At 36.2% G+C, this 25,873-nt stretch overlaps 1 protein-coding gene across 2 annotated transcripts in view; it reads right to left on the reverse strand.

Annotated features, from left to right (window-relative positions):
• The window catches only part of SUGCT (succinyl-CoA:glutarate-CoA transferase), a 332,460-nt gene that overhangs the window by 252,698 nt on the left and 53,889 nt on the right, over positions 1–25,873 (reverse strand). For both annotated transcript variants that reach the window (XM_085320193.1, XM_085320192.1), the window contains one exon: positions 14,613–14,708. In XM_085320193.1, coding sequence (XP_085176319.1) covers positions 14,613–14,708 — 96 coding nt within the window. The remainder of the gene's footprint in view (positions 1–14,612; positions 14,709–25,873) is intronic.

Genomic DNA, 25,873 nt, shown 5'->3' on the forward strand with positions numbered 1-25,873 from the left:
AACCAGTATTTGTCTTTGTGAACTTATGGACAAGAAGTGAGATACCAGAGAAATGGGTAAATGCAGTGACTGCCTTAAAAAAAAACAAACAAAAAACAAAAACAAAAAAAGCACCAAGCTAGAAAACTATGAATCACAAATTTTAATTCCTGGGAAAAAAACTGTAACAAATAACCAAGCATCTTACGTATCAGCATCTTAGGAAAAACACACATACTTCATCCAAAGTAGCACAGCAGTGGAGGATAAGTAGCAGCCAATATGGACTTGTAAAGACCAAATACATTGACCTTCCTTGTTCACCAGAACACAACAAGGAGGTCATGTAAGGCCATATAAGAACCAGAGTTACCAACTGGTTGGATATCACCCCAAAAAGTTACAATGATTTAACTGCCAACATGAAACGCTGACTGGTTCATTTCAACATTCTCACTTAAAATCTAGATACTAGAGATGAAAGTATGCTTACCAAATTTGAAAATGACACATTAGAAGGAACTGCAAGTACTGGACAGACTGGATAGAACTGAAAGTGTTCTGGAAATGGTCTGGGAAGCATGATCTCTGGGTAAGATGTAGCAAACTGGGACCATTTAGACTGAGTCTCCATTTAGGAGACTGAGATGGAACACAACAATCCGTAAGGACATAAGAGACTACTGAAAAGAAGAAGGGACCTGGTTTCTCTGTTAGAAAGCTCTTCTTAGCATCTGATCTGACTCCTCCCTGCTGTAATTTAAACACACTTCCTTGCGTACCATGGAGATAACTAATAGTGAAGCACTAAAATAAATTGCCTGGGGAGCTGTGGGGGCCCAGAACAAATCAGGCAAATACCTGTGGAGAGTGATGCTATTAAAGATTATCCTACGTATAGAAGGCATTGCCCCATCTAAGACTGTTTTTATATGATTGTGCCCTGATTCCAGAATCAATGGTAGTTCACATTCTCCTATGCAGCACTGTTCAATGCCGTGTAGTCACACTCTGAAAGACAGGAATAATCTCTTTTGAAAGCTTACCATTTAACTATAGACCAAACAGGAGAAAAGTAGAAGGAAAAAGCTAACTCCTTTTTACAGATGGAGAAACATACCACTACCCAAACCATAGAGACTGTGCAACAACAGCGGGACTCAAGTCTCAAAGCACAGTTAGATGTGACAAGAAACACAGCAGCAGAGATTCAAGAAATAACCATCACTCAGTTACTTGCTACAACCTGGAATTGGTGATTTCAGTAAACTACTCTGCCTGTATTAAAAGGGGATTATGAACACTCACCCAAACACTTTAAGAGAGGTTGTAATAAGCGTCTGAAATAGAAATGCTACAACTATTTTGCAAGGAGATGCACAGTTACATTCCCGAGTTTCAGTCCAATCTCTCGACCTCCAAATCATCCATACTTTCTTCTGTTAAATCCCACAAAGGCTTATAGGATGGATGTTCGAAGAAGCTCCCACAAAATGCAGAGGAAACCACTATAAAAAACAGCTACATTCTCAAATGCTTTCAGCACCTGACACTTGAGCAAAGACAGTATTCAGCTATTTTCTCCTTATTATTAATCAAAACCATGGCAGGAAATAAAATTAGTTAAGAATCTCTGCAGGGTTTGAAAGGAAAACATTGAAAAGATAACACAGTAATACACAAGTGCTAATGGGTATCACTAACAACATTTTCTTAAATGAACTACCTGACCAGATATGTGGAACTCTGTTCCTGCCCATGTCCGTCCTTCTCTTTTGTAGATTAAATATTGCAGTAAACACTGTACGTATTAAACAAATGGCAAATTCTTTTGCAATTCCCACCATAATGTGATGGTAATTGTTACTTCTCATTTATCCCCCAACTTTGACAAGTCAGTGAATGTAAACTGGGTATTTGAACACGGATAATAAAAGAAAAATCAAGTAGAATCCTGACTTATTTCAAAACATTCAATCCTACATTTTAAAAACTCAAATAAAATAACATATAATAAGGATATATACAATGAGGAATTATTATCTGTGTTTTTTTGGAAGCCCTAGAACAATGGATCCTGAGTTTGATTTTAAGCCTCACACTATATCAAAATGCAGCCTCTGCCCCAATGAGCTAAGCTAATTACTCGTGTGTACTACAAAAGGCTTTGTTGAATTGTTATAATTATTATTCATGGCCAAAAGCCTCTAACCACTATCATAACTACACATCCCAAGGATAAATTTGACAAGGTCAAAAATTGTGTCTGTTTAGAAGAGACATTATCATACTCACTGATATTGGTATTTATAATATTTTATATTCCTTGTCTTTATGTAAGGTTTTTAAATACATTATATAGACTCAGCTAATGCTTCTCTACTTGGAAAAATATCAACTTGCTGTTTATTTATATTACGGCCATTCAACATGACAATGTATCGTCACGACACAGAATCACAACTAACATTGACTACATACCAGCTGGAGAGCAAATTAAAGATTAACCTTGTGCCTCTTTTTTACTTTTGTCTAACAAAGAATAGGCTTTTCAGATAATTTAATGTTTGTTTTTTACCCTAGTAGTTTTCTACAATGTGAAATGTAAGCTGGGTCTTCCATATATTTGCTAAGCAACTTCTTTGGAATCTCAGAGCTCATGTACCCAGAGACAGCCAGGAAAAGATGACTAATTGTGTAAAACTAATGCCCACAAGTTTAAAAAAGCTCATTAAATCCACACATGGACATCTCCATTCACAACTGAAGTACCCTAAGCTTGCTTTAGTTGACACAATCTAAGAAGGTCCTCGGTTCAATCCCCGTACAGGGCTATGCTGAGGGTTGGACTAGATGATCTCCTGAGGCCCCTTCCAACCTTACCATTCTATGATTCTATGATCAGACAACTGTTTTGGCTGCTGCTAAAAGAGATCACTCCAGCATCAAGCTCTGCAGGTTTCACCAAACTGGGAATGAGCAGTCAAACTATACTGCAAAACAAGTCATACAGAATAAAACAAAATCAGGAAACACAAGTGAAGGAACCTCAACAGCCTTTTAAAGAGTAAATCAAACAGAAGTTGCAGCTGGTAGCTAATTACCCGTGCTCAGGCATAGAGGCATATGCTGTTCAACTGCCCTGCAGCTGAAAACCTGAAGAGAAGGAGATACAGCAATACAATGCTGCTAAAAAGGAAAGTAAGCTGTTCTGAGGTGTTTGAAGAGCACGTGCAAGCTCTTAATGTTACTCATAAATATGAAGAACTCACCTAAAGTATTCTGTCCAGAGCTAAACACATCACTTTAGGAGGTGAACAAACTAGAAACCATGCTGCAGAGAGAAACAAAAATTACAAGAGATTTAAAATATATAACTCATGTGGAAAATATGAATGAGCTGGCCTTACACAAATGAGGAGAGAGTAGACTGCAGAGGACCATGACTTGCTATAAAGAAGCTCCAGTCAGCGAACACTATGCTTTTAAAGTGATCATCAGCAAGAACAGTTTTGCCAAAACACAGAACTATTTTTTAAAATGTAGCTTTCACCTTAAAAGCAAGCAAATCAAAACTATTTTGCTATTAACAGGGGGTTGAATTTAGACAAAAATCTTAATTTCTCACTCCTGTTACCATCAAGTTTTATTAGTGAAATTATTGGTTAAAAATAACTGTTTCAGCATCACATAACATTACATCAGAATGTAGCAAAGGGCATGAGAAACAACAATAAAAAGCATTTTAACTTAAGGCTCATTTTCAAAAGTAGATTTAGCATGTTAGATTCAGTGCTTTTTTATAAGACAATGGGACTTAGGCTTAAGCGCATATATTAGTTTTGAAAATAGATAGAAGTTACAAAATCGTTCAGCTCTTTCAAAAATAGTATCCTTCCAATTAAATTCTCTTAAGCTGTCTGCGCGCAGGAGATGCATAGTTACTATCACAGTGGAGCTAAGCATATCATAGCAGAGTGGCAATATTTTAGAGGAAACAATAACAGACATCAGTGTTTGGGAATTAACTTATTGATCAAATTTGCATGATGTCAGCTCACTGTGAAAAGGAACAGCCATCCTATGAAGCAGCAATCAGGTTCTATACAAATGACAGAAATATCCTTCATCTACACTGTATCTTTACTCGGTAGTGCTCAATGCCAAACATACCTGCAGATGTCACAAAAACTTCGTAACGCCACAGCACTTCACAGACTGCTCCACTCTCTGAATGTTTTCACAGGATATTTTAAGTTCCTCCCTCCAAAGACATGAGGATAAATGAGATTTATAGAGCAACTCAGTTAAACTAGCTCTGGATGGTCACATTTCAGAGTTTCACAGTAGTGAAACACCAGCTTCAGGTACCACAACTAGATCCATCAAACATGAACAGAAATTTAATTCTCGTGATGAGAGAAGAAAGATAGCCATGACAATGACAAGCACTGTTTCAAGGAAGTTATGCTACATGAAAGTATGTGTTTTACATTCTGAAGGACAATATGCAAAGAAGTTAAACAGTTTCTAACACTTTTATGTTTCTGACGACAGATGGATCCCTTCTAGCCGAAGGGCAGTAAAGRTTCTTAATCAGATCTAGAAATACAGTGAACCTTCACATCGCTGAAAGTGAAGCATCACTCCATTAAAAGCAAGTTCATAAGCAAGTGTTAATCCCCATACAATGTAACATTTATCATTTTTCATGCAAGTGCTCATTCCAAGAGGATTATCACTTCCCCATCCTGCCCTCTGGCTGACTACACAGGGCAGAGAAATTGTTTATTCCATATGGAAGGGGAAAAGGAGGTTGGAGGAAGCTGTGATCTCTGGCTTCCACTTTTGCTGTAGCTACTCCAAGTTGAAAGTGGGAAGGAGCACAGGCCAATCTTGCAGCAGTTGCTCTTCAATGGAAACAGATACTGGCCTCCCAGAAGCTCTCTAGCACTCAGTAACATATGCCACATGACAAAGACAGAAAGAGAGGCCACAGGCACTCCTTGCTAATGGACTCACACCTGTATAGATCCTACCAATCTGCCTGACTGAATGATCAGGTGCTCCTTGCTTTGTCCACATAGAGTACTTCATTTAAGCTTGATTAAAGTGATTCTATTTCAAATGCCTTAGATACTAATAAAGTAGCTCAACTCAAGTACTGTAGGTACAGTTCTACAGCTAAAAGAGGTCTATGTACATACAAATCCATTTGTGTAAGTTTATGAAATTTTAGGTGCCTTATCCAATCAGTTACACACCTTTTATAAAGAACTTCCCTTTGAAGTCTAAAGAGCTTAGAAAAGAATACATTTCAAGTAGAATTATATTAGTTATAGGATAATTTTGGTTTCCTAAGGGACATAACATCCTTAGCTCTATACTTAGGGCTCTCTTTGAAGAACAGTAACAGATGATAAACGATCACCTGGGCACTCTTATATAATATATCAGCTCATGCAACAATGTAACTGTAGCAAAAACATCTAAAGACAAGTTTTAAATAAAAGGCACATCAACCCCATCCCAGAGACAAACAGAATATTACGTTTTAACATACTACACTTACATATACAGTTAGTAGCATTGCATATATAAAAGCAGTTAATAATATTGATAATTTATACCCACTGTCCAAAACAGCTCCTCAGAAATAAATGCTGCAACAAAAACTAGATTACGTGAGTGACATCTAGTGGATACACCCCTTCATAACAATCAACATATCCTAACCAAAAGTGTTACAGGCTTCACATAGGAAAAGCAAGTTTCTGAAGATCAAATAAACAAAGATTAAGAATTTTCCTGGGTATTTATTTACGTATTTTTCTGTCTTCATGAACTTAATATCATCATGTAAACATGCTTTAATGACTCCTGTGTCCTAAAAGTGAGTGACCATAAATCAGCAGCTCCTCAAAATCTTAAATGCACATAGCTTTGAAAAGGGTCTGGGACTGTGGACACCTTGCTGCAGTCCTCATTCATTTCTGTCATATAAGRTAATTCTTTTCTGTTTATTCACTATTACTAACCAGAAATAACAGATTCGTTCTGCTTATGCATAAGGCATTATGGTGTTTTACAAGRGTTTCTAGGTATAATGGCAATACAAATAGCTATTAATATATGAAGGATGATTATGGCAGGAGTCATTGGGTAATAATGTTGCACACAAACTTCTGCATTCTCTTTCACTCTATTTAATCGTTTTTCAGCTTCTGAGTTGCTGCACTGTGTTGTTATATAATGTTAGTGAAAAGCACTTTCAGGAGAGCAGAAAGTAAGTTTATTCTTCTACCTCAGATCTGATAAAGCAGACTAAACGAAGGCATTGATTCAGCTGCAACAGATATCTCCTGTATGTGCCCAGAGATCCTACTCTCATTTCTTTCCAGCCAGYCACAATCCAAAGAGCAATCTACCGAGCTTCTGTTGTACTGTCCTCTCTAAGGATTACAATGCGACACGGATATGCATAACAGTCCTGCTCAGTAACTCTGCAACATGTCAGTGCATTCATACTTTGAGGCTAAACAGGCACGTCTGTAAATAATGCAAACTTCATCCCTCATCTCAGCACCGAAAGAATGTGGAGGAAACTACGAACAGCATACATGAAGGCAAATATGCCTGTCCAATGACACTTAACAACATCAGGACACCTCTGTTCTGATCTTAGTTTTTTTGGAGTTCTTTTCATGTGACCATGAGTAAGTGAAAAACTGATAATCTTCATGCACACCCAGTTTAAATGAGCATAAATACATATCTAAGTTTAAAGCACAAACATGTTTTATGACTGATGAAAAATAATGTGGCAAGAGAAATCTAGTTATCTGAGAAAAATACAAATTCTTTAACAAAAATAGTCTTGTGATATTCCCCAGGAGATCAAAAACAAGACAGCATCAACTATCAGCTATCACTCTTTAACAATAATTCAGATTATCTAAATCTATTTTGAAAATTCAAAGTATAAAACACTCATATCTTACAGGCATTTCTTAAAGCAGAAAGGTGCAGGAGGATTGCCCTGCAGAAAAARAAAAARRAAAAAAAAAGAAAGAAACAGTTTCAGATTGTGAATTAAAAATGCATTTCATTTCCATCTAGACAGTACCCATTTACAGGTAAGAAGCTGTCTAGTCCATGCAGATACTAGGTCAGGTTCTCTAAAGTGCTATCTCTGTGACAGGATGGAATATATTTGAAAGAAGTTATAACCACATCTCACATTATGCATGGAGCACGTCTAAAACTGCCCAAGGCATACCTACTGATTTGCTTTCCAGACAGCCTCTCCCCTGGGCAGAGCGGCTTCACAACTCACTGAAGGACAATCATCAGAAAGGCAGCAATAATGCTGTCAATTTTGAATAACTGGAACTCGTTCCCATCTTCATAAACGGGTAGCTTATCTATGCAGAATCCCACAAATGATTATAAGCTAGTGGGGGACAGATATTATACCTTTTCCCTGACTAAAATCCTTACTCCAATGCTCCCAACAGCACAGAGAGCCAACAATAGTGCCTTACAATCTCAGTAACACCAAAATATTCTTGTAGTCAGAAGTTAAGACTTCAGTTCTATACATATTAAAAGAAAGAATAAAAAAAGAAAAAGAGCATTGCAAATGATATCTTTGATATCTTTCTTGGTTTTCTGCAGTCCAGGATGTCAGAGGCCTTTCTGGCTTCTCTCTTTCTTACTATCTTGTAAGATAAAGCTAGAAAGGAAGCAATTATTTTTAAAAAGATTGTAGCTCAAGGAGATACAGTGGGCCACAGAAGCATCTAAGAAGTTGCATATTCATCAAGTAAGTCAAGACATGTATATGGTATTTTGTGTATTTCAAACTATTCTTTGAAAACTGAAAACATACCGTAGAAAGAGTACACTTTGCTGCTTGAGAAACTGAACTTTCTATCCAGTCCATGTGTGAATACATTGAATTTTAATGTCAAACGGGCAATACTTYGAGCAGTGATATTTCATTGCTCAGAACAATAATATAGGACAACTGGTCCCCAAAGGTAGTTTGAATAGTCTGGATGWGTATTATGCAGATGAGTGGCATGCAATAGGAAGGGCTGTCTTCCATTTCGTGAATCTCAAACCCCTCAAAATTATGTTTATAGATTTTTTTTCTTTCATGTGCAAAAGTTCTGTATTCTCCTGGATTGAGCCATTACAGACTAGAAAGACATTCAACTATATCAAATTAAATTTGCACTTACTTAGAAAGGAGACTTTCACACATAAAACTCTAGAAATTACCCAAGTTCTCTTCCTTGCTGATTTTGATTCGAAGACACATTAACTGCAAATCTCAATAAAACCACAAAAAAAAAACACATAAAGACAGAAAAGAAAATGACTGAACTGCTACACTCTTGTGTGGAATAAGCAGTTTGAAATTTCTGATTAGTTGACACTATTTTGTTGCCAAAAATAGATGATAATGAAAAGTTCTGCGAGATTCTCCAGGACTGAGTTAGAAAAGTTGGGGCACATATATGCCTTTGTATGAAAAGCATCTCTGCTAAACCAGTTAGGTAACTATTCACTTCTGTTTCTTGTGCTGAGACACAAGTGACACAAGTCTTTTGTGTAAGACTCTTGGACAGTACAAAGCTCTGTAAGCAAAGAATATGAGATGCATATGCTACAAATGATGCAGAAATGTTCATATAAAGAAATAACTACACTCATATTCCTAGTATCTCATGCTTTACATTTCCCTTTGAGCTCACACTTTGGTTTTCACAATATATTTCAATTGTAAGGCTTCCAGTGCAGGGTGAGTTCCCTCCTTTAAAGGAAATTTTGGCACAATAAAGAGCTGATCCTTACAGCATCCAAGTGATGCTCTAACACAAATAATATCAATGTTCGGTCTGGTGAACGATGACAATGTGCAGGTAAGTCAACAGAAAAGATATCAGATTAAAATAATCACTTCCCTGTCTTCTTATTTCCCATATGTGTAGAATGGGTGTGTGCTTTGCGTATTTTSAGAATGTGAAATATACTTGAGAAGACCCTATGATCTATAAAGTGGGGACAACAATACATAATGATAGTCCTGCAAGGAGATGCTCGATCACAGAATCACAGAGTGGTTGAGGTTGGAAGGGACCTCTGGAAAACATCTAATCCAACTCCCCTGCTCAAGAACATTGCACAGGATCACATCCAGGAGAGTTTTGAATATCTTCAGAGAAGGAGACTCCACAGCCTCTCTGGGAAACCTGTTGCAGGGCTCTGTTACTCTCACAGGAATGTTCTTCTCCATATTCAGGTGGAACTTCCTGTGTTTCAGTTTGTGCCCGCTGCCTCTTGTCCTGTTGCTGGGCACCACTGAAAAGAGTCTGGCCCCATCTCCTTGACACCCCTCCTTAAGGTATTTGCAGACACTGATAAGATCCCTCTCAGTCTTCTCTTCTCCAGGCTAAATAGGCYGAGCTCTCACAGCCTTTCCTCACAGGGCAGGTGCTCCAGCCCTCTGATCATCTTTGTAGCCCTACGCTGGACTCTCTCCAGTAGTTCTATGTCTCTCTTGTACTGGGGAGCCCAGAAATGGAYGCAGGACTCGAGATGAGGCCTCAGCAGGGCTGAGGAGAGGGGCAGGATCACCTCCCTCAACYTTTCTAATGCACCCCAAGGTATCGTTGGCCTTCTTGGCCACAAGAGCACATTGCTAGCTCATGGTTAACTTCTTGTCTGCTAGGACTCGCAGGTCCTTCTCTGCAGAGGTGCTTTGCAGCAGGTCAGCCCCYAGCTGGGGTTATTCCCCCCCTAGGYGCAGGACCCTGGAYTTGCCTTTGCTGAACTTCACGAGATTCCTCTCTGTCCAACTCTCCAGCCTGTCTAGGTCTCTTTGAATGGCAGCACGACCTTCTGAGGTATCAGCCACTCCTCCTACTTTGGTATCCTCAGCAGATTTGCTGAGGAGGCACTCTGTCCCCTCAYCCAGGTCACTSATGAAGAAGTTGAACAAGACTGGACTCAGGACTGGCTCCTGGGGAACTCCACTAACTACAGGCCTCCAACTAGACTCTGCACCACTTTTGACAACCCTCTGAGCTCTGCCTTTCAGCCACTTCTCAATCCACCTCACTGTCCACTCGTCTAACCCACACTTCCTGAGCTTGCCTAGAAGGATGTTATGGGAGACAGTGTCAAAAGCATTGCTGAAGTCAAGGTACACAACGTCCACTGCTCTCCCCTCGTCTACCCAGCCAGTCGTGCCATCATAGAAGGCTATCAGATCGGKTAAGTATGATTWCCCCTTGGTGAATCCATGCTGACTACWCCTGATCACTGTTTTTTCCTCCATATGCTTGGAGGTGACATCCAGAACAAGCTGTTCCATCACCTTTGCAGGGATGGAGGTGAGGCTGACCAGCCTGTAGTTCCCTGGATCACAGCAATATCACGTTCCTCCAGGAAAGAGATGGACAACATGAAGGGAAGCTGGAGAAAAGCTACATAATTTTGTGTTTGTAAAAAGTGGATCCTCACTGTTCAGCCTTGAGAAAATTACTCCTTTTTTAAAAAAAAAGATGAAAAATATTAAAAAAAAAAAAAGGCAATCAAAAGGGTCTCCATAATTGGGCAGATGATCTAAACCGGTGGCTTTTAGCTCACTGGCTTGTTTGAAAACTAGTCACTCTCCTTATTTTGATTTGAAGATGAATATTAAAATACCAACTTGGAATGGATATAACATTGTACTAACAAGAGAGATTTTTTTCRGAGAGAGAAGCACCAAGAGCAAACAGCCCTTTAGCTAAAAGTTTACCTCTGAAAGCAAGATTTTAACCAAAGTGCTGTTCAGTTGTCAGGGCAGTTGACAGAAGGGTGGTAAGATGCCACAGGAAACATCCTGTAAACACATATGTTATGATAGACTCCTTCAGAAGGATATCCATTTTGGGTGGCCCAGTTGGAAGATGAAAAAGAGAATTTCTAGATCTCTGGCATGGTACAGCCAAGATAAGAATGCTGGTGAAACCACAAATATGAGAAAAGACCTTATCACCCTGAACAAAACAGTAAAATAARAAGACTTTACTTCTCAGCATAATTACATAAACCAGATGCTTTTAAGTCCCTGATCTCCTTTGGATACCAACAGAGCAGCTATAGCTAGACAACATGGCTCATTACAAAAACTTGCTTTAAAAATACGCAGTAATTTCCTGTAAGATTCAGCCCACAACTCAAGATTTTAGTTTTAAAATTTGAGACTCAAAGCAAACTAGGATCTGGTTACACACAAGAAACTATTCCTCTATTATATACTATCACAGGAGTAACCTGTTCAAACTATACTCCTCTGTAAAAAGGTGATACGGTCAAAGCACGYCATTTCTCATGCAGGGTCCAACACTCTAAAATTTACTTCTGGTCTACATTTATCAGAATCTAGATTTTTTTTTTCATCTGTAAGGCACTGCAAAGTTCATCACTATTGAAAACCTATGGCAAACATATATACACAGCTATACACAAGTTTTTACCACAGAAGAGATTGTGTCCTGAAAAGCAACTCAAATCTTTGGGTACTGGTGATGAGCAAATAAAACTGAAACCTAGACATTTCTGGTGATTATGCCACAAAGGGAGCATATTATTAGCAAATAAGGAAAACCTCAGAAGAGTAGGAAAGTCCTTGTGCAATAAACTTTATGCGTCCAGGCTCGTTGCCTGGACTAGAAATGGGTTTTCAAAAAGGCTATGTATCTTGGTTTATCATTGTTTGTAATTTAAAATAGTTTCAGGGAGTAGAAAGCCTAGCCATTCATTAATGCTCAAATTCTATGTTTTTAAATGCAACAAAAAGTAAGAAAGGTCAGTCTCAAAATACAGCACTTTAAGACCAAAATATGCTGATAGTTACAATCAAGAAGCCGTATGGAATTCAGTGAAATTACAGGGATGCACTCAAAGCAAAATTTGGCCTTGTAAATAGAAACAAATTGAGCCATTTGCAATACACTCTGGCCAAAACTATGAAATTGAAGCTCAATGAAATAAAAATCACAATAGCTTTGAGTATACACTGTGGAGTGCATGAAACAGAGCACTAGAATACTTGGATATCAATTATAAAAAAATATTACTAGCTATACACATATTCAAGATGTTTTTGATTTTTTTTTTAACTAACTCTGATGCAAATCTGATTAGGCTTCTGTCACACAAACAGTATATGTAAATTTTTTAATTTTGCCTTTTTAGTATCTATAAAAAGATAGCTTCCTCGTTTATCCAGTTTCTCATTGTTTAACATCAGCTGACATTTTTAAGTGACACGGTAGGCTCTGTATCATTTCAAATTTGCAATCTCTATGAAAACTTAAAATACATCAAATARAAAAAAAATAGAAAGTTTAGGTCCTAAGAAGAAAAAAAAAAGAAGCGCCACATTTGTTCTGAATTATATCCAAACTGAAATGTGATTTTTCCTGTTTGAACAAATTGTATTTCATTTGCCAAAAATATTTTGAAATAAAGTTATCCATAAGAGAAAGCACTGTGATATTTACACTTAGTAAGCAAAACACAGTATATTAAGTAACTAGGATGTGAGGTGAAAGTCAGGTTTCAGAGTTCTGTTGTAAACTRTATTACAAATGAGCTATAGAAATAGCTATAAAAGTGATACCACAGCAATGGTGAGAGTTAACTCAAGTTTCTAAAGAGCTTTGCAGTTCAAGTATAGCTTAAACTACCAAAGCGAAAAATCAGCTCTAGAAAGCATAATATACTTACGGTTACTATCAAATTATAACCATACTAACTAATGGAATGTTAACAAATGAGCCATAAAGCACTAAAAAACACCCGTTACAGTGAATACATCATAATTACTGGGTTTTGAATAAGAAAATGCAGATTAAAATAGTCCATAATATTAAAATAATATTTCTAATAACTACTACACATATACAGAAACACAGGAACCATATTTTACATTGGATTTTTACAAAAAACAGGTGTTTACATATTGAATAATCTAGATTACTTTAGCTATTGTCAGGTTTAATCTCTTCCACATTCTTATATCTAGAGAGTTCTCTATGAAAAAAGGGTATCATTTCTGTTTGTTTCAACTATGCAAAGGTAAAGGCAAAAGGAGAAGCCAAGATTCACTTATTCAGCCAAACGCAGTACAGTGAGATAAAATGTTTCAGGTAATCAGGTTTTTGGTTTTGCTCACACAAACTTAAGAAACCTTAGATCTGTTTTGCACTTTCAACATACCAAAGTTCAGAAAGGGTTGCACMAACAGATCGTATTATAGAAACACAGCAGAACGTAACTGCTTCTGCAGTGATACTCAGTTAAGTTGGGTCATGTTGCACTGGAGAGCTCCATGCAAAGCTAGGCCTGAAAAACACAGACACACTTAGGCTATGCAGATCAGAGAAAAGTACAGCCACAGTTGTGCCACACTACACCTGAGATAAGAATCCTACAGGACCAAACTTGCCCTCACAGATACAGCTGTAACACCTCCCCCTCATTCTCAGAGATAACTTGCAATCTATTCTAATCCAAAGAAATCATAGTTGACTATGCAGTGGTATGTACTGGAAAAAACATCTCCAAGCTCAAGTAGACATAGTTGTTACAAAAACAACTGGTTTAGGGTTTAGACTTGAGGAACTCTGGCTATGATATGTGACAACACGCAAAATTTTTGCTTTAGACTTTCTATGCCCATAGGTAGCAAATTCTTTAATGCTATGATCGCCAACATCTTCACCACTAGGAAGAACAAAGTACATTCAATTTCTCTCACATCCTCTAACAAGAAAGCAGACTGTAAAGAAACTGAGCAGTGTTAAGATGTCAGCGTCCCAGACAAATGCTGGGAGTTGTACCTATCAGGATTTAAGGGATTCCAGTCAGAAATAAAGAAATCCACATTCTGTCATGGTGCAGACATAACTATTTGATGAGAAGTGCCAAAGTTAATGAAATAAAGAACAGATTTTTTCAGCTAAACGCAAGCCCAAATCTCTACGCATTAGTATGACCATCTCCCTATCAGGGCAATAAAACCCTCAGCTTGAAAGGAACAAAATTTTCTTTGCTTACTGGAAGAGCTTCTCCTACTAATCAGCTGTAAAGATACACCTTTCAATAAGGGTTTTTTCTATGGTTGTTTATATGACAAACATTAAATATGTTAGAATTAACAGATCTTTATGTTCATTTACACCATTTTTGTTGGCTCATGAGGTRAAAATAGTAATATTTAAAAGCAAAAATTTTAAGTTCATAACTGGTACGGAAACCAGGTAACCCTTAATAAAAAAAAGTRTCTGATTTCTCTGCCAGCTAGAAAACAATCAAGCCCTCATGCTAGCATTAAAGTCATCCAATTTCAGCCGACACCTTTGATCTGTTTCAGTGTTCTGTTACTAATCTACCGCTGACAAAGAAATATGCAAAGTGCAGAAACTACAATGAATAACAGAACTCTGTCCTATCTAGACAGATACATTACAGAATAGTATAGGTCACAAAAAAGTGAATCAATTCTCAATCTCTTAATATACAAAATCGTGAACTTTAAGAGCAAAATAAGCCTACTGCTTTCTGCTTACCTGATACGGAACAATACTGCCATGAGCTGTTCCCCAGCGCTTTGCTTCAATTTTGCAATTAAGATAATTAGCTGCTACATGAGTAAGACATGCAACCTGGAAACAAGAGAAAAAGTACAAGTATTCAGCAAAGTTCAACCTTCACTGACAACTTCTTTGATATTTTTGTATATACATGGAAATTAAAATATTTATGTCACAAAACTATCATTTATATATTGCCTACTTTTGTATACAATGAATTTGTGGGGTAGAACTCACATTTCCTGAATTTCAATCCCATGCTTAAATCACAAAGACTTTCTCTCAGACACTAGATTATCTTTCTGCTTTTCCCTATCCTTTTCACTATACATATCCAAACTATGGAAAATATTTCAGAATTCCTCAGCTTTTCACATGATCTGTAATATTAATGAAGTGGTAGCCCTCATTTGCCATTAAAATAAGAAGAGATTTATCAAGTTATTAGTCAGAGACAAAATTGGAAAAGATTAATTTTGTGAAAATTACAGCATGCTAAATTTAGTAACTATAATCTGAAGGGGGTAAATATGAAAGTAATCTAGATTTTGTAACAACAATAATATATCTTAGGAAAAAGAAGTTAACATTCACAATGCAGTAATGCATGAAAAATCAGAGGTTCTGTTATAATCCATKGCAGATTTTTTTTATTATTATTATTTGTTTGGGAGAATGCAGTTTGTGACTCTACTTTCTTGAGGCCAAGTAATACATTAAATCATTACATTTCCCACAACAGGTTTTCATCATTCATCAGAGAAAATGTGTTTTATGCTATCTTTAAACTAGCTGTGACAGCAAGAGCAACCGTAAGTTTGCTCAAACAACAGGCCATGACATTCCCCCCCCCCCCCCCCCAAAAAAATGTTTCTTTTTCTTTTTTAAAAATTTCTCCCTCAGAAAGGAGAAATTAGGTATGCATTTCAAGGCATTTGTGCTATTTTTGTCTATGTTCTGATTACTGCCATGTCTTTGCAAGCATCTAGATATAGCACGTTTGCCAGATGCAAAAAAAGTAGACAGGCTGCAAGTGCATGAGTCTAATCTACATTAAAACATGTAACAATTAATTCAGATTCCACTGAATTACATTAATTACATCAAAATTTCTAGAAAAAAAAAGATGCTATTTCATCTTCTTTTCCCTTCCCCATATATCCTGAAAAGGCAGTATGAATGTGTCACTTGCACACGCAAAACAAATATTTAACTGTAAGTCATGGATACCGTGATTTAGTCCAGCAGAAAAACTAGGAAAATACAGAACAAACAAGAATTTAACCACYGCAAAAAAAACCCTGCCTATCCATATACACTAACTACAATATGTAGCACCACATTCCTGTGCGCAGTCCAAAAAATACTTTGTATTTTGATTTCAGTTGCAGCTTATTGTGTGTCAGTGTCACCTCATTCAGCTAAAATATTAACATTTCATCTGTATTTCTGTATGAGATCCCCTAGAAAATCTCATGATTAGGGAAACGGATTTGGGAAGTATATAGATGGGACTTCTTCCTGTTGGTTCACTACTTTCTCAGCAGCACAGAATGAAATGCACCATGATTACAGATAGAATTTAATGAGTCATAAAAGTATGTTCCATATAATTTATGAATAATAGATATCCTAGTCCCACTGTTCATACAATTTTTCAATTTGGGATCACAGTGCATACTATTACTGCATCTACCACAGCAAACGGCTATGAAATTATGATGGATTTGTTACCATGTTAATGGCTAGATATTGTTCTATGTTGTTTAACATTAGACAGCTACTGTGTTCCACACGAATTTTACTAATAAGTGGGATGCATATAGTACAATAGACTTTTACACATAAAGACACAAAAACGCCTTAACTAAACATATGCATTTAACTTTTCACAGTTCTGGAAGGAAATGTTACACCAATCTTAACTCTAAGAAGGACATACTGAATTAAAACCTAGTGAAATAAAAATCTTTATATATTGTTACTGAACACAACAGAACCAAGATTTCATTCCACTTGTTTGTTTGTATTCTACACAGTTGAGAACAGAACCATGCATTTCATCTTCTAGCCTTAATTTTTTTCAGTAGTTTTCCAAATTGTGTCATCCTCATCGATGAGATGAATATTATTTCTTTAACACTGAAAAAACACAGGTATAGATTTCTCCAAAGCACTTGTACATAGCACARAAGGAAAAAAATAATATTCAGTAGAGTATTATTTTTATTATTATTATTTAGATCTTGAGTTAGATCATTGAAATTCCACCGTCTCAGCAGCAATAGACAGCAAATGCCAGAGAAGTCAGAAGTTTAGTAAAGACTGAGCATTCCTGGAACTAGAAGCTGCCTAAACTACATCAAGGTTTCAGTTCAACRTGGTATTTAGTCTGTAGCATGACTCCATTTCATCCACTGTGCTGATCATTTGCTTAAATACACACACTTATGCAACCTGCTGAAACTCTTTTATTTACCATTAGATTCTTGATAAAGCATGAAGAAAAAAGCTGTCAGTTGCATTTGACTTTCTTCTCCAAGCTGAGCATCTTATTGATAAAGTCAAATCAGCCAGCAAAACACTATTACTATTATACAAATAAATTTTTGTTGACTACATCTAAGAAAGTATTTCGGTGCTTTGTGTTTTATGCATCAACTCACTTAGCTGAGTGAACTCTTTGTCAATTTTCCCCTTTATTAATAACTCTCCAATGAATTCAGACTTGAAGACTTTATTCTAGTTCCCGTGTACCATGAAACAGTTAAAGATAGCCCCAGAACTACCTTGCATTTTTTCTCTCCCTTTCTGAATCAGGGAGATTTCATTCTCTTTGCTTTCACACCAAAGATACAATTTACAAAATACTGCAGCATGTTGAAACAAAAATAGGGCACAACTTTATTACAGATACAGTTAACTGTTTTTTAATCTATATTTAAAACTGCTTTCTTGAAACTRTATCGACCCATTTCTTTTCTACTTTAATTAAGAACAAATCCATAAAAGTAACCTTTGCACGTGTAACATTAAAGCAGATGTAATACAATGATACAGACATCTTCGTATTCAGTTGCTTGCAGACACAGATCTATCTACTGTAAATGTGTATTATCAAGTGTCTACAGATAAGCAATTCTTTATTTCACATCAATAAAGGAAACACACACCTTAACATTCCTTTGTGATATTACAGTTGATGGCCAAATCAAGTATTTGCTTTAAAAATCTATCTAAACTAGAACAAAGACAGAGTTGCATTAAGATCTGAAAAATTATGCTCAACTTATGACAGAAACAGAAAGATGAGGAAACAAGATATTAAATGCCAGGAGGTGAGCAGACAAAGAAAGGAGACGTAATTTCAAAAGATTCTTTTCAAGATAGTACATCAAACATAATTTATTTCAATGAATTCACTGACTCAATCAATCATTTATGTGCAAGCTCAACAAGTGTATATGAATAACAAAATGAGACAGATAAGTGGAAAGAGGAGAAAATAACATTTTAATTAGATTCTTTACTTTCTTCTCCCTCCAATTTTGTGTCTGTTTTACTGTCATGTATCCTAACTAGGCTTTGACTCTTATACAAATTATTTTATACTTTTTACTCATTTTTTGTTCACTTTTTCTTAAAGTAGGCACCTATGCTATCTTTTAAAAGTTTTGAGACACAAACATATTATTGCAGGACAGTGCAGCACAAATAACTCTTTACAATATACAATGGAACTAGTAACCTAAACATTAATTTGAACTTAGTAGAAAAAATCATCCTGATTTCAGTGCTTTATATTGTGCAAAGGCCAATAACCTTTCAATTACACCTTTTCTGTACTTATGATGTTCTATGAAAAGAAAACTTTATGTTCAAAGTTTTTGTATATAAATCCACAATCCTAATCTGTTGTAAATTAACAAAGCTTTCTTAAAATCACTGATTCTATGCTGGCATATATCCGATGACAATCTGATTTTACACATCTACACCCTTTTCATGCTGCAATAAATACATTTTGATGCCATAAATCAACACAAGTTTGATTTTAATTTTACTTTGAACAACAATGAACAGTTAGCTCCATCTTTCCCTCTTTTTCCATATTTTTATTGAAGCTGTTTCTGTGTGCAGGTACATGGGGGGATCCTTGGCTGTTGATTTGGAGGAGGGAAGAGGGGTGTCTTAAAGAAAAAAGAGAAGATATCTTTTATCTCTAACAACAAAACTAGTTATTTTAGAATATCCTCTTCCAGTTGAAGTCTGAGCAAATTTAATGAGAGTAGAATTAAATCCTTAACAATCTACTGCTTCTACAAGCAGTGTGCATGTTTTATGCTATGTCATGAGCATTGCTCCAGCTGGCTCAGGACACGGCATCGTGCCTCAGTGACAAGCGCTAGTCTACCATTTTTTAAGCAGGCATCCAGATTTCAAATTCCTGCAAGAATTAGCTGGGCAGCAGGAGCCACAGACTTCCACAGAGGCACAGAAGCTGCCACAGCTCAAGGCAGCTCACTCCCTAGGAGYTCAGCAGGAAGCCACCGCCTCCCCGAAAGCCATCAGCATGTGCTTATTCCGGGGCACCTAGTGGACTCCTACCTAGCCTTGAGGTCAGCACTCAGCAGTAGCTACAAAACCGAGACACACCAGGCCCCCAGGCAAGGCAGACGGCCACCCACCATACGCAGCAAGGTCACTGCTCGGAGAGGAGCAAGGTTTTGTGAATTCATCAGCAACATCCTACACCTGTGAAGGGTCTGAGCTTCTACTGGATTCAGAAACACTGCCATACTGCCCCACTGCCCCTTTCCTGCACACTTTTCTCCCTCCAACAGCCAGTAACACCAGAGCTGGTTTTAGCCTATGCTCTGCAGTCCAGCAAATTCCATGAGTAGCTTTGAAGATGTCTGCAAAAGCTACCTAGGAAAGCAAAACTACTAACAAGCAGGCCTAGGCTTGCTGTTATAGAGCCTACRCTCCTTTTGGATAGTGGCTGTGATCACATTATGAACACTGCACKCTGGGGAAAAAGTGCTCTTCTTCCCAGTGATACTGGTTTCTYGTAATGTGAACTTCCAGGAAGTGCTCACTAATTCAACCTTCACAAAATAAAATTTTTGGCACTGAAGCATGTAACAAATGGTGAAATTCCAGCCACAAATACAATCTTCTCAAGATAAAAATAACCCTTAATGATAAATAACTACAAGCGTAGAACAAGTCTCATATTAGATCCTGTTTTAGGGCAATAAAAACATCAGACATTTAAGTAGGTATCCAACTCTGTGCCAGTAATTGTATGCATGCAATGAGGCTGAAGTTTGCCACGCGATCAAAATATTTGTCTAAATTCTGCCTTATACAGATAACAGAATACAGCAAATCACACATTCACAGGAATGATGCATGAAGAAGTACTAAATAACAAAAAAAATACATGCAATGAGAAAAACAAAGGTGTTTGAAAGCAGTATCTTAAAGACAAATTCTGAGAGAAAGAAAACTACAGAAAAATACTTTGCCCCAGTGTGTAACAATGTAGTTTTTTTGCACATGAAAGTGATGCATGAAAACAACTTCTGTTTTTTAAAAAAAATTTAGATGATACGGACACACTGAACCATCTTCAAACAGACATGAGGCATCTGCATAACAGGAACTTTTAACTAATTAGAGGGAGTTCAGTGGACTAAAACAATGACAAAAAATAAAAATAACAAAGCTAATCCATGAGTGATATTTCTTTCCATTAGCTATTTTCAGAAGACAGACCCTTCCATGCTTTTACAACTTTAGCATCCAGGATGGAGACCATCTCTGGAGTAAGATTCAAGTATGATTAATAATAGTAAAGACTTGATGGAATTGACAAGATGTAGAACTAGAAATCTCAAAAATATACTTTATTCAGCCCACAGTTCCATGAGAAAGTGAATAGCAAGTGGACTTCTATGTCCTTGGTTTCTATTTAAAAAAAAAAGCNGGGGGGGGGGAAGAGACACTTCAGATGAATTTTAAGTGAAAGATCATTAAAAAAACCTGACTGGGTAACCTATTAGACAACAGTGTCATGAAACAGTAAATAAAGTGATTTCCTCTAAATGAGCTCTGGTTGAAGAGAGCAACTTAGTTTTAAATGAAGAATCAATCTTTTTTTTTATGAAAATAATTCTAAAAAGCTTTTTTCTGAAGGCACAAATACATTACTTCAAAATATTGAAAAATTCCTGTTTCAGTGAATTTCATAGAGTTTAATTTAATAACCCAGTATTCTGGGATAAGCACCTTAAAGGAATTAGTCACTCCAAAAAAAAAAAAAAAAAAATCCAAAAAAAAAAATAAAAAAAAATATAAAAGTTAAAAAAAAAAAAAAAAAAAAACAAGAATTCCAAATTTTAGAAAGTTACCTGTACACTCTGTGTAAAATCTCGGGACAGTTCATTTACATATTTACATACAAGTTTTAATCACATGGTCACATACTACTTTTCTAAATAAACTTCTGACTCATATAATTAGTTGATTCTTATTTAATATTTAGTTTTAATTTCTTATTGAATACATGGCCCAAATACTCCATCAAGTTTCCTAAAGAGACCCTATTAGCCTTGACACACTCAATATATGTCATACTCAGCGCACCTGTGGCCACAGCGTTCCTTTCGAAAGGGACCTCCTTCAAACAAGGGTGACTCATCTACCAAATTTCAGACTTCTCCAAAGAACTGTAAAAATTGTAAAATATTTTGTAAAATATAACAAATATTTTTAAAAACAAACAAAGTATTTTCTCATAAGTGGCTCCTGGAAATAGATTAATACTTTTAAACTTAACTTTTGACATAAATCAGGTTTTGGCAACTACATGACATGAAAAATCCAGTCAAAACAGTTAAAAGTTTGGCAAAACTATAATCAAACAAAACCAGGCTCTGATAACAAGCATTATCAGACAACCTTAACTATAAATGACACTCTACAATCACTTCCTCTAGTCTCTATCTTCTGTGAAGAAAGAAAATACATTTGCTAAACTATTAAATACATTATGCTATGCATTTTTTCACAGCTTTATCAAGTCCAGGCAAAATTTAATGTCAGAACATTTTTGTCTTCTGTATTTTATATAATTTTTTTTTAATATTATAGCATGCATTATTCCCAAATTATAGCCTTTCCCATTAAGAATCTATGCATTTAATATGAACTACAATTTAAAACATGTCTTTTTTGAATTATTTTAATGATGCCCGGTTGTATTCAATAGATTGTTTACAAAACAACACAGACGAGGTTAGATGAGGCTATTAGAGTGGCTTCTAAACATGCAAAGAACTCCAAGCAGACTAATAAAGCAAAGAACAATTTAAGCTTGGAAAGTGTAGCTAAATTTGACAGCTCAGAATTAAAAGAGCAAAATATGCAAATAAAATCCAGACGACATTTTTGCTCTCATAAAAAAATTGATTATCGGCGAAAACAAGCACTAAAAGAACTACATTTTTCGTATCATTTGTAATACAGTAGTATTAGAATAATAGCATATAGAGGCTCCAAATTGGGATATTACATATACTTTGCAAAGGATTCTTTCATTTTATTGAATAAATAAAGACGCTTTTCCATGCAAAGCTGACAAAATTCAAAATATGTTGTATTAAGGCACTTTTCATTTTTGATCTTATGGCTAGAGACAATGCCATTTACAATGAAAATACATATGCACCTAACTATTTACTGCATTCCTTTGTCTCCACATTTCTTATCATCATTAATATTTGCATAAGAAAAGATCTTTAAGTGAGTTTGTCTGCTCCTGATAAAATAATTATCTCCTTCTCTTCAGAGTATTATAACGCCCTCAAAATAATAACAACATCAGTAGGTTGTTCTGTAGCAGTGCAAATAGGTAGATTTTCAGATTTATTTGCTACATAGGTAGGCACCTACTGAAACGAGCCATGCTTATTTAGTTGGGTGGGAAATGTGAAAATATTCCACTACTCCTATCAAAGCCCAGTCTCCACAGGTCATAACAACAGCCGGAGTAGTAACAAAGCCAGAGCTTTCAGGGCAGCTAGGTTTTATTCAGTGCCTTGTTCAAACTAGCCCAGAATACATCTACACAACATTATCTAAAATACTTGCAGATACAGAGAGTCATTTCTACAAGAAAACTCTCACTATTGCACATATTAAATAAGCTTAATGTTGTAGAAGCAGTAGAAAATACTAGGAAAGATATCCTCAAATTAATCAACAGTGGATCACGAAGACAGTGATCACAAGCATCCTGGCTTGTACAGTAAACATAGCTTTTTGTCACATGACTTCCCCTTACAGAAGAATTAATAAACCAGTCCATAACTATTAATCTCCTTTACTAGAAAATAACCACTTACTGTAGGAAAATGGCTAAAGAGATTAAGGAGGAAATATATAGACAGAATTTCTACACAGCAGGTGGTTACGTCAACGAGGGTAGTAGATTTTGATGAAGCAGGTGATCTTTTTGCATGACTTTAGGAGATGAACTCCATCAAACAGCAAAAGATAGCTTTATTTCAACAGAAACACCTTTTACAAAAGTCCTACAAAAGACCTTTAAAGAGCAAACTTTGCTTTCAACTGCTTTGGTGTAGGCTCCAGGAATAAACGCTTGTTCCACACACAGAAATAGAGGGAACAAGGCAGTAAGAGAAGTCATATATCGTATCATCTTGTTAGAAGTATGCTGACATTAGTTATAATACTAAAAGATCTTTGAAAACTGCCCATTAAACACTTTTATGCTAATACACTACAGAGACAGCACAAGAAACAAACCCTGCAAGTGAGTGAAATGCTTTGAAACACATACYGTTCCAAGCATGAGATTATATTTCTATACCTCTGCAGCATTAATAAACACCCACCGTTCAGGCATCCATACTGTTTTTTTGAGCACTTTAATATTGTCTACAGCACAAATGTAGTTAATCTACTGAGCTGCTGAACAGCATACATGTCAAAAAAGTGRTCCAAGGTTCTTTGTGATTTGAGAAAAAATGGTATTACCAACATGTCTGGAGTCAAAAACCGGCACTTTTGGCTGGTAATACATTTTGAATAGTCACGAATTTGTATGTGAGTCTCTGAAAAAAGGATTTTTTTTCCTTAGCAGAGCTAGAGACGTATTTCAATAGTACCTCAGAAATCAAAATGTTCTATTATAGGGTAAACTTGAATTAAGTTACAAAATAATTGTACATAATTTTCAGAGAAAAATAGTTATTAATACTCATTTCAAAGACGACAAAGCAATTTTACAAATAACCGAATTCTGCCACTTACATATGTTTTTAAAGTCCTAAAACAGATGCTGAACACTTATAAAACTTTCACCAAAACATAATTCATAACTAATCATGGGCTGCAAAGGGTTTGCAATTTAATTGATGAGCTGGAAACAGTACAGTATAGAATAAAACAAATATGCAACAACAAAGAGTCATGGCAGCATTATTCCATCAGACTAAAGAAGTCATTAGTCCAAATCTGCTTCAGCATCATACTTTACTTCATTTTTTTTTAATCTATGGAGAAATTATAATAAGAGCTATTTGAGACTATCGAATCAATCACTGTTCCAGCCTTAGCTAGCATTCCATCAGCAYCTGCAAAAGCAACAAACTTGCTAAGGTTTACTAGACTTCCAGAGCTTCAACACATGAAAATTTGTTACTGTACTTACTTAAAATTCTCTGTGACATAATATTGAAATCTCTTCCATCGAGTTACAGCCCTTTCTCTCACTTTTTACTGTACTTACTTAAAATTCTCTGTGACATAATATTGAAATCTCTTCCATCGAGTTACAGCCCTTTCTCTCACTTTTTATACATAAACTAAATAGTGCAAAAAATGTTGAAAGCCCTATCCAGTTGACCGATCTAGAGAAGAACTTCCAAAGACTTCAAGAGAGTTTAGAGAGAGGTCAGCTTTAGGGCTACGCTAAAAGTGCTTATTCTGCTACTGGTTGCTTAAATAATTGCCACTTCTTTTGAAGTACTTAGGTTATCCTTTTTCTCCAAACCTTTCGCATGATCCTGAAATAYGAGCCAGTGGTAACAAAGTACAATAAACATCTTGATTCCATTTCCAGAATTGCACCCATATTCGAAGTCATCTAAATAATAAACTCATTAGAACAAATGTCTTCTTTTGTTTTCAAACCCTCTCCTTACCCACTCCAGATAGCTCTTTTTTTTCTATGAATTAAAAGGGCATATTTTTTCCTCTTTCCTTCCAAGTCTTTCCCTAATTGATGACAGAAGTAGCTCAACACAGGAAAATGAAGTTGTAACACATTCAGGCTTAGTTTCATTAGCATGAGAAACAATAGTAGCAAAGACAAAAAGGTAGAAGCTTTACTGTCAGCTAGTTGCTAAAGAAGAAATTCCCTTTGGAATCTGGGGACATACTCTTCCTTGTGTTCACTGAAGGCCACTAAACCCAAGATCCAATTGGCATATGGTCTACCAATGACTTTTTGCAAAACTAATCATTAAAAATCACAACTCATACTCCACAGAAGCCAATACTAAATTGAGTTGCTGTTTCTGGTCCTGGGCTGCTTCACTAAAATTCTGGGTGCTTAAAACCATGAAAGATAAATTCTGTTCTTAGTTATACTAATGTCCTCAATGGAAAATATCAAGACTAATAGTCACAAGATTGTTTAGTACACAATTAATATTTTAAAAGACATTCAAGTTAATTTACCAGTTATTATCTTACTATATCAGAGCTTTGCAGTGAAAAAGACATGTCTGCATGTAGTGTACATATATTTTTTTTAACAAGAGRGAGTTTAACAAGATTGAAGTGTTTTGCAAAGGTGATGCTTTATAAGCTTGAAAAAATAACTCATTCAAACCACAGCCAGAACAAGGTAACTGTGGAACACTCCTACTGACTGTCACCCAAGCTCACCAGCAACAACTTCTGAAAAGGCAGATTTACGTTCTATATTCAGCAAGTTCACAGCTCTCAGTTACCAAACAGAGGAGCAACCAGCTATAGTCAAGATACCTCAGCAGTACCTGAATTCCAAGACTGATAGTTCTCACACAACTTACTACTCTCTTAACTGCTCAGGAATCCTATGAYACCACATATGTCCTACTGACACTACTAGAAACACCTTAAATAGATGAGCATTAAACATCATCATCTATGGTTGAAAG

The sequence above is a fragment of the Rhea americana genome, unplaced genomic scaffold (assembly GCF_003343005.1).
Source record: "Rhea americana isolate MKP2758 unplaced genomic scaffold, rheAme1 scaffold_62, whole genome shotgun sequence".
Lineage (NCBI taxonomy): Eukaryota > Metazoa > Chordata > Aves > Rheiformes > Rheidae > Rhea > Rhea americana.